Source organism: Colius striatus, chromosome 2 (assembly GCF_028858725.1).
Source record: "Colius striatus isolate bColStr4 chromosome 2, bColStr4.1.hap1, whole genome shotgun sequence".
Classification (NCBI taxonomy): domain Eukaryota; kingdom Metazoa; phylum Chordata; class Aves; order Coliiformes; family Coliidae; genus Colius; species Colius striatus.
This window is the reverse complement of record NC_084760.1, coordinates 59892594-59907816: the sequence shown is the minus strand read 5'-3', so window position 1 is coordinate 59907816 and position 15223 is coordinate 59892594. Positions and strand designations below refer to the sequence as shown.

General features: G+C 40.1%; 1 protein-coding gene across 2 annotated transcripts in view; it reads right to left on the bottom strand.

Annotated features, from left to right (window-relative positions):
- Positions 1–3464: 3464 nt before the first annotated feature.
- ENPP1 (ectonucleotide pyrophosphatase/phosphodiesterase 1) overlaps positions 3465–15223 on the bottom strand; it is a 54446-nt gene continuing 42687 nt past the window's right edge. The window contains exons 18-25 of one of the 2 annotated variants that reach the window (XM_061989566.1): positions 14273–14448; positions 13686–13737; positions 10752–10906; positions 9461–9596; positions 8254–8334; positions 7083–7215; positions 5501–5657; positions 3465–5287 (exon numbers count right to left, since the gene is read on the bottom strand). In XM_061989566.1, coding sequence (XP_061845550.1) covers positions 5120–5287; positions 5501–5657; positions 7083–7215; positions 8254–8334; positions 9461–9596; positions 10752–10906; positions 13686–13737; positions 14273–14448 — 1058 coding nt within the window. In that variant the 3' untranslated portion in view covers positions 3465–5119. Of the gene's footprint in view, positions 5288–5500; positions 5658–7082; positions 7216–8253; positions 8335–9460; positions 9597–10751; positions 10907–13685; positions 13738–14272; positions 14449–15223 lie in introns of those variants that run through there. The other variant, XM_061989567.1, reaches the window with a different exon arrangement.

Here is a 15223-nt window from a genome sequence, read left to right as displayed (position 1 = left end):
CAGGTCAAGATGCAGGATGGCAAAGGTAAGTCCTCCAGCACAGAGACATACAAAGAGATGTAAAGAAATACACTTTCAAGCCTCAGGCAGAGGCTGGTGCTGAAACACAGTTTTACCAGTGTCTTGAATGTAGAATCTCATACCATGTAGACTGACTTTCAGCCATGCACATGTGCCTCATGGATGTGACCAACGGGAGCTTCCACTGTCTTCTGAGCAGGGAAAGATTAGTAAAGAGTTTTGAAGTGATTCAAAATGTTTCTATCCTGCTGTATTTGGTTTATTTCAGCAGAGCAACTAAAAATAGAGAGGGCTGAACCTGCAATAAAAGGCAACACAAATTTAACACCTTGTGGCTGAATAGAAATACAATTTGCAAGAGGATCCTCCAAAATTCATTGCCAGGCTTCCAAAATTATTGCAAGTTTGCCCATGGTCTCCATAGCAGCCTTTCCTGAGGCTCAAGGCTTCTGTGGTGACTCACAGTATTTCAGTGAGGGACTGCACTCCTTTCCAAACAAGTCTGAGTCACAGGATGCCAAACCTGGACTGGTTTCCTGTAATAGAGAGGTCCATGAACTGTGGTAGATGTACCGCTCGTGGCACACAGGACACCTCAGTGTGGTGCTCTGACAGCTCCCAGGAATTGCCACAGGGTGTACAAGGGGAAGCAGGAGACGTGGCTGCTGCTACTGGCAATGGTGGCATCCAAACAAAAATATTTGGAAACTTCTGCTTTCTTAAGTTGCTGGGCTCACACTAACTCTATCCATCAACATCTCAGAAAGGTAAAAACAGTTGGCCACAGCACAGCAGTAAAAAAGCAAAGTATGGCACTCACGCTGAGACCTGGGATGGTTTCCTGACCTCATTCACAGTGGTGCTGTGGGCACAGATTGTTACAGCAGCAGCCCTGTGACCCTGCCACGAGGCAAGTCATAATCATAAAATGGTAGGGGTTGGAAGGGACCTTTAGAGATCATCTAGTCCAACACACCTGCCAAAGCAAGTCCACCTAGATCACATCACACAGGAATGCATCCAGGAGGGCCTTGAAGACCTCCAAGAAAGCAAACTCCACACCCTCCCTGGGCAGCCTGTGCCAGGGCTCCCTCACCCCCACAGTAAAATAGGGTTTTTTTTACGTTTAAATGGAACTTTGTGTTCCAGCTTCATCTCATTACCACTGGTCCTGTTGCTAGATACAATAGAAAAAAGGGATGCCCCAACCTCCTGACACCCACCATTTAGATACTTGTAAATATTAATGAGATGCCCCCTTAGTCTCCTCTTCTCTAGACTAAACAGCCCCAGTTCCCGCAACCTTTCCTCGTAAGGAAGATAAGTCCCTCAAACTGTTGCCACTGTGAGCATCTGCTCCAGAGCGGGATGACAGCCAACTCATCCTGGCAGAGGTGCCTCCTCAGCAACAGGCATGGGCTTTGTGGCAGATCTTGGAAGAAGAGAGAAAATGAGAACTGAGCTCTTCCCTCCCAGCTGAGCGCTCTAACCAGTGTCACAGATTTTGACTTTCTTTCATATTCCTTTTTGTCTTCTGGTCCCCATAAATCTCCTTTTCTTGGTGCCCTCCCACGCAGTAGAGGAGTTGCTCTTCCCAGGTTGTCAAGCCTGATTTATAACCTTGTATTTAAAGGGATAATTTTGTGCTTGGAATCTCCCCAGACTAAGGAAAGGCAGAATCCCAGGCCACCCACTTGCTGGACGTGACAGGGCAGGATCTGGCAGGTGCTGTCAGTGGATGGCTTTGTATATTGGGCTGGACACTGCAGTTTAGTGGGTGCCAGATGTACCCAGAACAGAATTGCCAGAGCAGGCCCATTTCAAAAAAAAGCAGTTAGATATTACATAATTTTCTTACAACATGGTGGATCCTGAAGCACGTAAGAGCAAGAAATCTGTAATATTAGTCAAGGGGAGCCACTGCTGGGAGGTGCCAGTGATATAAATCTGTACCACCTGAATACCTCTGAAGGCACAACTACACGTGCACTTTTTCTGCAGAAAAATCATCCCGAGGTGTCCTCTCTCCCGCTCCTGATTCCCTCCTCCCTATCCTACAGCCATCAGCTTCTCAGGTACGTTAAGGCTTGCCTGCCCAAAATCACTTCACAGTCTATTTCATTCCTTAAGTAACCAGACCACTCCACTGCTTAACTCATCCCACAGTTATACAGCCCACACCTAAACCAGATGTTTAAGCCCTGTTACATTAATGGAGAAAGGAAAAAAATCCCAAGGATCAGACTGTTCCACAGTGGACAGAGTTAACCTTCAGCAAATGTGAACACTCCTACCACCCCCCTCCATCAGCCCCCCTTTTCTTATCCTGAGCAAACATCATTGCTTAAGAGATGGAGACCAGTCAGCACCTTCCCTGTACGGATGGGCACCAACTGCAGCCTACTGCATCTCCTGCTGCCCTCCCTGAGACAGCCTGGTGACATATGATACCAATAGGCACATACAAACCAATAATCTTTAGTTTGCCCCTCCACCATTGCGTTTATCTACAAGCAAGTCAGACTACACAGCAGCTGACATTAAAAATCAGTCCCATCAAAACATGCTGAGTCACATTCCCAACCGTGTTGTTGCAAACTCCTCCCAGCTTCACCTACTGAGAATGCTCAGGAGAGCTCCGATACTGCACATCAGCCGAAACACAAAACGTTACATCCAGATAGAGAGCTGGAGGGTTTTTGCAGAACTGAGTTTGATGGTGGCTGTAGCATGATCCTTGGGCCCATCAGGATTCAAAAACCACAGTACCTGCTATCCTAGGGTATTGCCAGCACCTGGATACTTATTCACGATACTCTGGCACCACCATTAAAAACTCTTTTAAAAAGCAAAGATCAAGAAATAAAGGAAGAAAAAAAAATTTACACTAGCATTAAAATTGGGATAGCTCTCTTCCTGTCAAGTTGACTTGTCCGTTTCTGGCAAAGCCACATCCCAGACTCCTCACAGCCACTAGATCCTCTTTTGATGACCGTAATAGTTTTCAAGTCACTCATCCTTCCAACACCCTCTCTAGGTCAAGCCAGCAGTCATACGCTTGAAGCCTAACCTGTTCCATATTCACCTAGGAGCTAGGCCAGCCCTACCTCTTAACTGAAACTGGTGCTGCTTCACGTCTTGAAGATGTTAACATCTGTCATTCAGGAGACAGTACTAGTGCTAAGAAAAAAAAAATTAAGAACATCTTTACCATTTTTCTTCCTACCTTCCCCTTCCAAAAATAAACATAACTTGAATATTCCAGTTGAAGAAGCTACTCTTCAACTCAAAATGCAGAGATTAAGGCAATTCCTTTCCTTATTCCCCAAAAATCATGCAAAATAGTGCTTTGTATCTGCACCAGTGTTTAACTAGCCAGTAGCATTTGGTACAGGAAGGGTCACAAACAGAATACTACTGATAGCTTTATTGGTCATGGGCAATGTTACAAAGCAGTTACATGGAATAATGCTGTCACAGTCATACCATGATGTGAGGTTGCTACAACAAATTTAAATTTCACACAGTGAAACTACTTCAGGGGGAAAAAAAATAAAAATCACCTTTGTAATGGAAGATCAATAAAATACATTTGGTTAAAAGAAAAAACATAAATTGGTCCCAGGATTTCAGCCCACTCAAAATGAAGTTAACAGATAAACTTCCATCAGATTTCTGCAGGCTTTGAATCCAGCCTCCGACGCCCCCTGACCAAACTGTAAGATAAAACACCTTGCTGCTCAGTCACGGGCTCTTCATTCTTCTCACACACTTATGCATGATGCATTTTCTTCTTTTTAAATGAGAAGATAAACGTTTAATTGACTATGCCAAACTATACATAAGAGCCAATTTTGGCTCATCGACTTTAGAGTGGAAGAACTACAAAGGCAATACATAGCATGTGTACTGGAAAAGGAGGGAGTTCCGACACTCCTGAGTGCCTGTAGCAGCTGCTCGTGGAGTCTGAAAGCTTCCAAGAAAGCTCATTACGTGCTTCTTGAGAATTTGCATCTGGCAGCATCTGCATTCAAGGTGGGCAACTTACACGAGCTGGACTTTGGATGATGCAGCACTAACAGCAGCTACAAACACAGCTGGGATCAGCTGCCAACAGACAAGTGAACGGCCTGTGCGCATTCGCTGTAGTCATGGGATGTGCCATTTAGAGGGGATCATCTCAGCAGTCTGAGGCAACAATCTGAGTGCAAAATTACCTTTTCTTGTCAAAAATGGGATTCCAAAACCACAGCTGACAAAGTCACACACTAAACGGAGGAAGTCATCTTTGCTTCAAGAAAACAAAACCTTTTCATCAAATCTAAGTGTAATTTGAAGTAAGATCATTATTTCCAGGAGCTCAGAGACACTCCTGAGCTAATTTCTTCTGATTTGCAGGCAACCTGATACACCCTATACTTCCTCATTTTGAGGATAGATATTAGGACATGCAAATTGCACATGAAACTCTCCTTCAGAGCTGGTGACACCAGAGGGCAGTCACACACCAGGGTGTCCCAGCTAACCCACTTCCTTCAGCCAAGCCTCTTTTCCCTGGAGGGGACAGTTTCGGTCACCTGTCTTACCAACCTCAGTACAGCTTCTTGCACCATAACACTGCATTATTTCATGAAACTCAAAGCACAATTCATGCTTCAAGGAACATTGTAGTGAGCTGTTTTTTATATTTCAGTCACCAAGAACATCATTATTTCCCAGAACTTGGGGAATTTGCTAGTTACCTATATTTTTAAAGCAGAATATTGATCCTAACCCATGCTTTATAAACTTTTTGCTCTCCCACACATATAAAAGATAATATTTTTGTTCATGTCTCAGACTATGATGATCAAATGCTGTTAACATGGTTCTACCACATTTGAGTGGGAATGACAGGAGCTGCCATCCTGTGTTACATACATTAGTCCATCAGGAGTCCCTGAGATTCAAATATGGCACCCACTCTCCTCCCTACTGGCATTTTGGTCAAGAGTTTTCAGTAAGCTTATTTAAAAAAAACCATTTTCATTAATTAAAAATAGTCTATTTACAAATCAGTTGGTGAAATGGGCAGTGACATTCCATAGGAAAAAAAAAATCAGACAGTTTCAAAAGTTGGTAAAAACGTTTTTAACTGTAAAATCTCAGACACTGGCTGTTTTCTGTCTTGATAGAAGCTGAGTCCAGTAAGTAACTCCACATCTCTGATCCGTGCTGTATGAAACTTCATTCTTTCTTCAACCCATGTGGACTCAGATTTGCCATCCTATTGGGACAGAGAAAGGAAAAAAAAAAAGGATTTGTCCTTTTTTTTACTGATATACATTTAGTCAGTTAGCAAAGGACGTTTTGGTGTTTCATAAAGATCTAATAGCAGTAACTGCTGGCAAACATCTAACAGAGAGCACTGGACTGTAAATTGCAAAACAAGCTCAAAGCCTGACTCCAGATGTTTATGGGGATTGAATAGACCACTTACTGCACAGCTTTCACTGTTGTCTTCTCTGTGAGGTACAATGAAAGACAAGGCATCTAGAGATCCTTCACAGTCCTGAGGAGTTTCAGAAGTATTTTTACAACTAGTCAGCACAATGAAGAAGTGAGTAGGAACTGGAACTTCTGAATTACTGGGATGTCTGAAATGCAAAAAAAAGGTCTTTCTGTAAACCCACCAAACCATACTTGCACAACAAATGACAGCAGTCAGCTGTATTCTGGTATATCTACTTCAGGAATCCACCCATTTAGCCCAAAGAAAGCTTAGGCCTGGAATGAAAATTCCAGATTATTATTTTGCAAATCAAGTTTGGCTTGTAGGCTGATCTAAGTTAAAAGTCTGATGAGGTATACAGACTGATTTATCATAAAAATGTATAAGAATCCAGAGAAAACAGAGTTCAGACTGACCCCAGAAACCTAGCTGCCTGTTGGCTTGAACCAATTTCGTTAACTAGTGCACTTCTACTCACAACTTTGTAGTGGAACACTGTCAGTACAGGAAGTGTCAATCATGACACCAGGGACAAGGCCCTGCCTGGTCCACTCCTGGATGCAATGTCATAAGATTTCACTGTAGCAGACATTCTTCCACATGCAACAGCTTCTCTTAACTTCCGCTTCAGGTTTTATGACGACACATTTTGAGGCTCCATTTCCAATTTGTGCTTGTTGCTTACTTCTTAGCTTTACACTTCTGTATCTGCTTAGGGATATTTGACTGTCCCTACTCTGCTAAGGCCCCTCCCTCTGTAAGATGCTTCTTGCTAACAATTACATGAGATTCAACAAGGCCAAGTACTGAGTTCTGCACTTGGGCCACAACAACCTTATGCAAAGATACACACTTGGGGCAGAGTGGCTTGAGAGCTGTCCTGCAGAAAAGGACCTGGGAGTGTCTGAACATGAGCCAGCAGTGTGCCCAAGTAGCCAAGAAGACCAATGGCATCCTGGCCTGTATTAAAATAGTGTGACCAGTAAGACCAAGAAGGTGATTCGGCCTTCGTACAATCCTTGTACCCAAGGAGGCGATTATGCTGGAGTGGGCCCAGAGACAGGCAACAAAGCTGGTGAAAGGTCTGCAGAACAAGTCTTATGAGGTGAAGCTGAGGCAGCTAGGGATGTTAAGTGTGGAGAAGAAGCAGCTGAGGTGACACGTGATCACTGTCTGCAACTACCTGAAGGGGAGTTGTAGTGAGGTGGGGGTCAATCTCTTCTCTCCAGTAATGAAAAATGGAACACAAGGAAATGGATTTTAGTTGCCTCAAGGGAGACTTAGACTGGACATAATAACTTTTTTACTGAGAGGGTTATTAAGCATTGGAACAGGCTGCCCAGGGAGATGGTGGAGTAACCATCCCTCTAGATATTCAAAAGGCACATATATGAAGTGCTGAGGGACATGGTTTAGTTTAGTGATGGGCTTGGCAGTGTGAGGTGCATAGCTGGACTTGATCTTAAAAATCTTTTCCAATTGTAATGATTCTATGACTCTAAGGATCATAACTACTTTTTGACCACTAATGAAGGAAGAAAGAAAATACTAGAACATGAAAGGCTCCCACCTTTTCACCTTTTCTGGGGTATCATAGAGCCCATCAGAGTCATAATCAAACACAGGACCACTGACTACATTGACACCACCGCTGGCTGCAGCATATTCAGGTAGCAGGTTCTGGTGAAAGTAGTTCCATAACACTGAAACACAGTAATGGCAGTGGGAAACAATCTCCAAGGTAGAAGGTGTAGATACAACTCCACAGAGTTTTCATTGGAGTATAAACAGACATACGCTAGGAAAACAATAAGTTATATCCATGTTTAAAATTTTTAAAGGTTGCATCTAACTGAGTAGCAGCACATGCTGCAGTATCTCCTGGCACTATGGTTTCACAGTCACTCTAACCACAAACCTGACTCTAGCCTGACTGGGATGTTGCTCTCTTCTGGCCTTGGGTTTCTTTCCTTGGAAATCAAATCAGAGAGGTCAGAGGAGTGAAGGTGAGAGAAGACCATGCCTGCCTGTATCTTGTCCCACTATCAAGTTGGCCTGGATAGATTGTATACCAGTACCTGTGAGCTGGCAAGTATCTCCATAATATGATAGTATAATTATAGTTAAGAGTTGACTGCTATTGCATTACAAAAGAAGATATCTCTTTTTCCAGGTAAAGCACCACAATTTTTTTTTTTTTTCAGCAGGAATATGCTTAGTCTCCCTCAGCCAGCCATCTCATGTTCCCTCTCACTTAGGAAAGCCCAGCTTTTCCTACTTTTTGTACTACAGACATGATTATTTACTCATTTCCTTAGTGACTGAGATTCTAGAAACTAATATGAGAGTTTAGAAGACACTCCTAAAATGGAAATAATAATTTAACCCACAGGATTATACACGGTATCTGCTTCTCTAGAAGACATTCAGTATACATCCCTGTTTTGTTAGGTAGGAAGATGCAAACAAGTGTCAGACATTAAATGGAGACACGTGTACTATGGTCCCATGTAATGAGCCAGTTGATGGTGAGTCTTTCACAACAGTGATAATCCTACTTCAAAGAGCTTTCCATTGAGGTAAGAAGCCCATAGTCAGGAGAGGTCTTATTTTACAGAGGCAGATGAACTGGGGATCAATTGCATGGTTTGGAAGCAAGAAAAAGCATCAACAGTCTTTGTCTTCAGTTGTGCAACTGTTTTACTACAGAATATCCATGCATAAAAACGAAGAAAGAGTACCTTTAAATGCAGGATACATTGGCACAATGTTGCTGGTAAGGAAGGCATCATAGTGAGGTTGCTCTTCATCAGTCATAAAATCTAAACCAAAAGAGCAATTAATTACTTGGATCTGCAGAGGGGTTGGGACTAGATGATCTCTAAAGCTCCCTTCAAACCCCTACCATTCTATGATTCTGTTAATCTAAACTTGCATTTTCATGATTTTCAAGATCAATGTAATAACATTAAGATGGAGCTGACCTAACCGTACTTTCCAAAGCTGATGTGGGTCTAAGTACATGCTGGATCCCGTCCAATACAATCTCACAAGCAGCAGCAGTAATTACACTTGTCAGACATACAGCAGACAAATTTTTGTTAAATTATAAAATATCAGAACAGACTGTTGAATTGGGGGGAAGGGAATAAAATTCACTTTGAGTGTGAGACAAACTTGTTCTGACTGCAGAATCTAGGCATAAAAATAGGATCTCTATTAGACCTTTGCAAATTACATGTGATGTGAATGTTTAAATAGCTTACTCAGTACTTGATGCAGTAAAGTCAATGTAGAGTGCTTCCAAATCAGGTCAGCAAGTTGACGATTTAACCACTTGTAAACAGCTAAATCTTTTGTAATACATTTGAGAACCAAATCTACATTCTTCAGATGTTGCTGAACTACTTTACCAAAGACCACATATAGCACACAACAGTGTATTTCAAACAGAAAAGAAACTTATCAAGGCAGTTTTTTACTTAATGAAACAACCCTGAGTTTTACTTTGGATTGCTCCAACTAAAACCTGTGATACAAAATGAATTTGCAACTTATTAGCTTGCCAGGCTCGACTAATGGTTCCTTCTAGTTTCTTTTATGAGATACCACTTTACAAAACTGACAAGTTGTAAAGATTTTGGGAAATACTAGACAACCGTGGTCAGCCTGCTGGCTGCTGAAGCATCTAAAATGTTTCTCTCAAGTGCTGAGGTGAACAGTGTTACCTACTCTAGGTGGTCCTGCTTTGGCAAGGGAAGTTGGACTAGATGATCTTTTGAGGTCCCTTCCAACCCTTAAGATTCTGTGACTCTGTAACTGTAACAATTTGACAACTACCGCTTCATGGTCTGATTAGTTATCAAGAAAAAGCTATAAAATACTAGAGCTAGTACATTACAAATTATTTGAATTAGATATGCTGTACAATGAAGGCAACATGCTTACTTGGAGGAGAAAGGAATCCATAAGTTAGACGAGGATGATTGTTGTAAAACAAACATGTCTGGTTATGATTAAAAGAAACACGAACATCCTTGTGTAAACAGTTGGAGGTGACTTCTGTAGCAGGAAGCCATTTGTCCTATTGAACACAAAGAAAGTATCACTGGTAAAACAGATAGCTGGCTTGGAATAATTATCTCACTGTGGGGTTGAGACCTTCCAACCCTTAAGGTTCTGTGATTCTGTGACTGCAGAATTCCAAATATTTACCTGCAACTGCCGTTAATGATATAAAGGAATTTAACTAAGATGCAAGAATTATTCCTCTTTTGACAGTGGAAAACAAGCCTTCCCATCCTTTTCATATTGTGGAAATAAAGTGAACGGAACAGTAGAATTTTAGTCGAGCTGAGAATAACATTTTCCAAAAGAAAACTTTGAGGAGCTCATTAAAGGTAACCTGATCTATCTGTCTTCACTGGGCCACTTGTTATTGTAACTGGTGCTTCATGTTACTAACCTCAAAATATTTAGAATGAGACAATCCTCACCAGAACTTAGTCAAATTTTATTATACGCCTTACTTAAAACTTCTGCTTCCCAAATAAACTAAAAGGCATCCTTCTACTGGCCTAATTCCTTTTAAGCATGATGTAGCTTTTAAATTTTCTCTGAATGGAAAAGGCCAACTTGGAAAAAACCTACACTGACCATATCAGTGCTTTGCATGAGCATGTACATCTTAGCATAGGGTTCAGAATGGTTCATACCAGATTTACCTCCACCAACCTCTTGTTTTCCCTAATCAGGATAATACTCCAAGAGAAGGATCAGATCAGGGTACAAACAGGTCAAGATAGTCCAGAGATTAATTTTTCAAAAAGATTCTACCATGTTATAAAGACTGCTCTAAGACCACAAGAACTGTGTTGAAACCAGATTTTAAGGACAGCACTGTCAGACTGCTCTAATAGACTTACTATTGCCAAGCAGTAAGACAGTGCAGTGCCCCAGAGCAACTAAGATTAATGTCAATGGGTTTATCATATCCTGGTGGACCTGCTTGCTCTGCAGGCAAAACTGCAGCTCACTCCAACAAACATCAAAGAGTCAAAGCCAATCCTTAGTAGTATAGGAAAGTGAAGAAAAGCTTATACAAAATTCCTCTTATATCGTGTGGTTTTACTTAGTTCACTGTGACGTATCACGAACAGAGCTAAGAAGTGTTCAGAATAACTGACACTCAAGCTTTTCACCTTTCAAGGCTGCTTCTAACATTTCTTCCTATACTTACATCTTTGTTAATAGTGTACGCACTCCACAGAGACATCCTGTAGTCCTTGCTGTACCCATTCACATAGTGGTAATGGTAAAGGAGGCAGTAATTATGTTTCTTCTGCAGAACCCTAGGCCGTCCATAGGGCAAACTAAGTTTCTCTATCTTCTTAACTGCAGCAGAAACAGAGTGCTTGTTACATTTCAATCAATACTGGTTAAGCATCTTCCTCTTCTATACATCTAAGGCTGCCTCATTTGCCAATTGCCAAACAGAAAAGTGTCAGTAACAGAACAAAAAAATTAATTCTTCTATCAAAAGGTTTAGTTGCTCTCCTAAGGCAATAAGTTACATCAGCCGGTACAAAGCAGTCACTGAAACTTATACTGTACAAATTAAGTCTATATTTAAAACAAAATCTTTCTCCATTTAAATCCATGTCCTCTTTTAAGTTGTGAAGTTAAAGACTTTGTTTCAACTGATATATATATATATATATATACACACATATACACATACACAGAGAGAGAGAGAGTCTCAGATCTGCTTCTACATAATATTTAGATGAGACAGTAACCAACTTTGGCGATTTGAAATCTGCTGAGAGGACTACTTGAGTAGAAACCAGAGTCAGTCATATGTAGAAGTAACATTAAAGAATTAAGAAATATAGAGCTCTAAAACAATAACAGTGAGATATATTGGTTGGATTTTCAGATGTGCAAAAACTGGCTTTATAATGAGCATGACAGGCATAAAACCTTTCTTTTCCCTCTCTCAAAGCACATCTTTCAAAAGTATACAGAGAAAAATATCTCCAAATATTTTATGTATGATACTGTGCAGGGGTTTTGGCAGACCCTTGCCTAAAGCATTGCCTCTTTATCGGACAACTACTGCATCCAAAGGAAGAGTGAAGACTTTCCTTTACAACTGTATTAGAAAGAAATTATGTGGGATCAGCAGAGGGCCAGTCATTCTACAAAAGTTGTAAAGAAACAAAGAAACAGAATTACTTTAGAGTCAATATTATTTACATTAAGGAGAAAAAGTAGTAAAACACTCATAAGAAACACATGCTTCTGTAACCTTCTCTTGCAGACAAATGTCAGCAGAAAGTTTCAGTTTTTAATCCCTAAAATAGAATTTCACCAAAAGCACTGAACATTAACATTTCTGTCAAGTAGAAATAAAAATAAGGTTCACAAATTTTGAGTTCTCCACTGTAAAATAAAAACTGAAGAAAATTAGCACATTATGGAAATATAATAAAAATATTGCTGTGCTATTGAAAATGTAAGCATTGTCCACCATTAGATGACAGGAATTATACAGGTTTATATATATTACATAATATATATTATATATATTTCATTAAATAGTTCACTACCATCCACAAGTTTGCAGAACTGCAATTTCAAAGCAACTGTTTTAAATATGTGGAAAGAAATTGCACAATGACTGCTGCATTTTTTTCTCTACAGTAATTCCACAACAAAAAAGTCAAGATCATCACATTCCTTTCTCCACCCATGAGGGAGAAATTTACTTTTTTTTTAACAAAACCAGAAATGCAGTTAAAATTTTGTTATTCTTACAGGCTGTTGTGCCATGACAATCAATGAGCATATATGCAAAGTGAGGTAACCAAGACTCTAAGCAGTCTTAAGAAGCATTTAGACTGTTAATAGAACTATTTTCTCCGTGAATGCTTTTTATAGCTAACTAGCAAGTGTTTAATTAATTCAACTTAAGGAAGTTACTGCCAAGTCTCACTGATAAACCAAGCCAAAATCCTACTGTTTCAAAACTGTAGGTTTAGAGCCTTAGGTTCCTATTTCTACAAAAAGGAACTGAACTAGGTTATGATTCCATTTCTTTAAAGCTGAAGGGTTCAGCAAGACACTAGGGCATCCACCTGCACATTAGCAGAAATTCCAATGAAACCACTTACATGCTTAGGGGAAAACACGCCATATTGTACTAGCTGGATTTCATTTTGTTGCTCTCATGAGTCTTACAATACTGAAAGAATTGTTTTAAAAGCACTCTGGAACACATTTTGAAAAGATACCCTGCCATTAGTGGAAGAGGTTCAAGAAAGTTCTATCTGATCATTGTGCCAGGACAAATCACACAAAACAGAAACCTTAAATTACCTCTGAATAAGCAGCAAGTACTGGATCCCACCTGTAACTGACATTTAAGTCTGATTCTTAACAGTGAGGTACAGTACTGTGTCACTGAATAGAGAGTATATTTGCTTAAGAAACAAGGTTTCATGAATACATACTCGAGGTAAGGTCTCTATCAGTCTATTTCTCTTCTGACAACCTACACCTTGACTTCATCTTGTAAGGTATTAGTACAAGGGCTAGATTCCATTTTGGCTTACAGTTTTCATTATTTACTTGCCTTACCTGTTTCACACTCAAAATAGTTTCTTTTTTTTACAAGTCATTACAGCCTTGCAAACTGCAGCTCAAACATGGCATGTGTATGTCCAAACAATGGAAATAAATCATCAGTAAAACAAGCACCAGCTTAAGACCACGTAACAACTTTGCCTTGAAAAATACTCCCTATGCTTCGCTAAAAGCATGCTGCCATCGTGATGTCTATATTTGTAGGGACTTCTTATCAAATATTTCCCTGTACATTACTTTTGCTTCCCATTCTGGAATGCTCATTACTTCAGTGCTAGAAAATTCAAAGCTGTCAGATAATACATATGCCATAATGATACATGTGTAAGGACATACATCTATTTGAGAACAAATGGTTCAGTAGGACTGTACTTTAAAACCTCGGAACTATAGTCTCAACAAGCATTTCAAAGAACTTCAATCTTGTGTACTTAAGAGCCACTCAGAAGTTTAGACATCAAGCATCTTATATTTTTAGTAATTCTTACATTTGTTATCATTTTATTTTACTATCTGTAGTTCTTACCTTCTGTTTCAGTGAGATTTAAACGCTGGTGAAAATCCCTTATTGGCAAGCCCTATAATTATAAAGCAAAACCAGTGAGATTCTACTCAGTCTTCTACAAACCACAACATGAGCCACTATTACACTTAAAGTGTATATAACATTTGCCTTGCAAATTATCCCTATACAGAATTCACTGACATCTACTGGAGAGGAGCTGGGAAAAATTTGCAGAAACAAATTGGGTTTTACCACAAGAAAATCTACAGCCTCCAAAGTAAGAGGTCAAACGCATAACATTCACATAAGAGAAATGTCAACATAATTAAGTAAAGCAAGCAAGAATTGAATGCTTTCCCCAAAGCGTGCTTCTGTGGCATCTTTCAGGCTCTTCAGAATCAAATATTACTTTACATAAGCAGATTGCAAAAATGAAAGTACAGATACAGGCTAGTACCCACTAATCCCAGGCAAGATTTGATTTTGAAATCAATAGTAGAGGATTGCAGAACAAGCAGGTAAAAATGAACACTGGAGAACCTAGAGTTTCACTCTTTGTATACACCACAGATATTCATCTCTAGAACTTTAACCATTTCAGTACTTACCCCTGCCTTGCAGAAGCAGCCAAGGCTCACTGGAAAAGCTCTTTGTCCCACAACAGAGCATTCAGAAGGATGATTTGTTTCTTTGGGATGGTGGGGAGTGTAAACAGGGTTCCTTAAAAGATGGTTCAGGCGTCCATGGGTTCCATTGTTTGGGGCTGCTTTCAAGTCAAGCAAATCTGTAAAAGAATTCAAGTTATATTAACAGGATGAGAAAAACCCTAATATACTGCTGCTTGTTATTGCATTTACAAGTATGGATGAATCGATAAAACTGCACTGCTTGCTGCTCATGATACTCAAAAGGGAAAGCAGTGTAACCTCTTCAAAAGGAAGCACACGTGGTCTTAGCTAGGGCTCAGGACAGTCTGCTTGTAAAGAGAACAGAATAAGCGCAAAAATGACATGGGCTTACGTGTGAGGGAAAGAACTTCCATCATTCAAGCTTGCAGTAGGGGACAGAATGGCAAACACATGACACCAGTAATTACATAACATGGAAGGTTTGGGGAACAAGTTTAGGGGTTTGCGGGGTTTTATATGATTATCTGGAAATTAAATAAGCTTCAGTTAATAAGCAGCACTGAAGTGCAAAGCCGTAAAACAGACAGAACACAGGCTTAAGTGATAAGCAGAAACCTAAGATATCAAGCTACAAAAGCTTCAAAATTCTCACCAAAGTACTTCAACCACAAAAACCACTCTACTTCACAAGCACTTAAGTTTCTGCCACTGAAGTAACTCAACTAAAACGCTGCCTACCACTAATGCTCACAGACACTTCAAACACCTTGAAGATACTAAGTAGATCAAGCCTTATTTAATGCCTAACCCTTGCTGACATTCACAGATTACTGAATTTACTGACATTCATAGATACTGAATCTATGAAATAAGATGTTATCAAAACATAGCAGGTGATGAGACACACTTGTATCCAGAAGTTTGGTATCC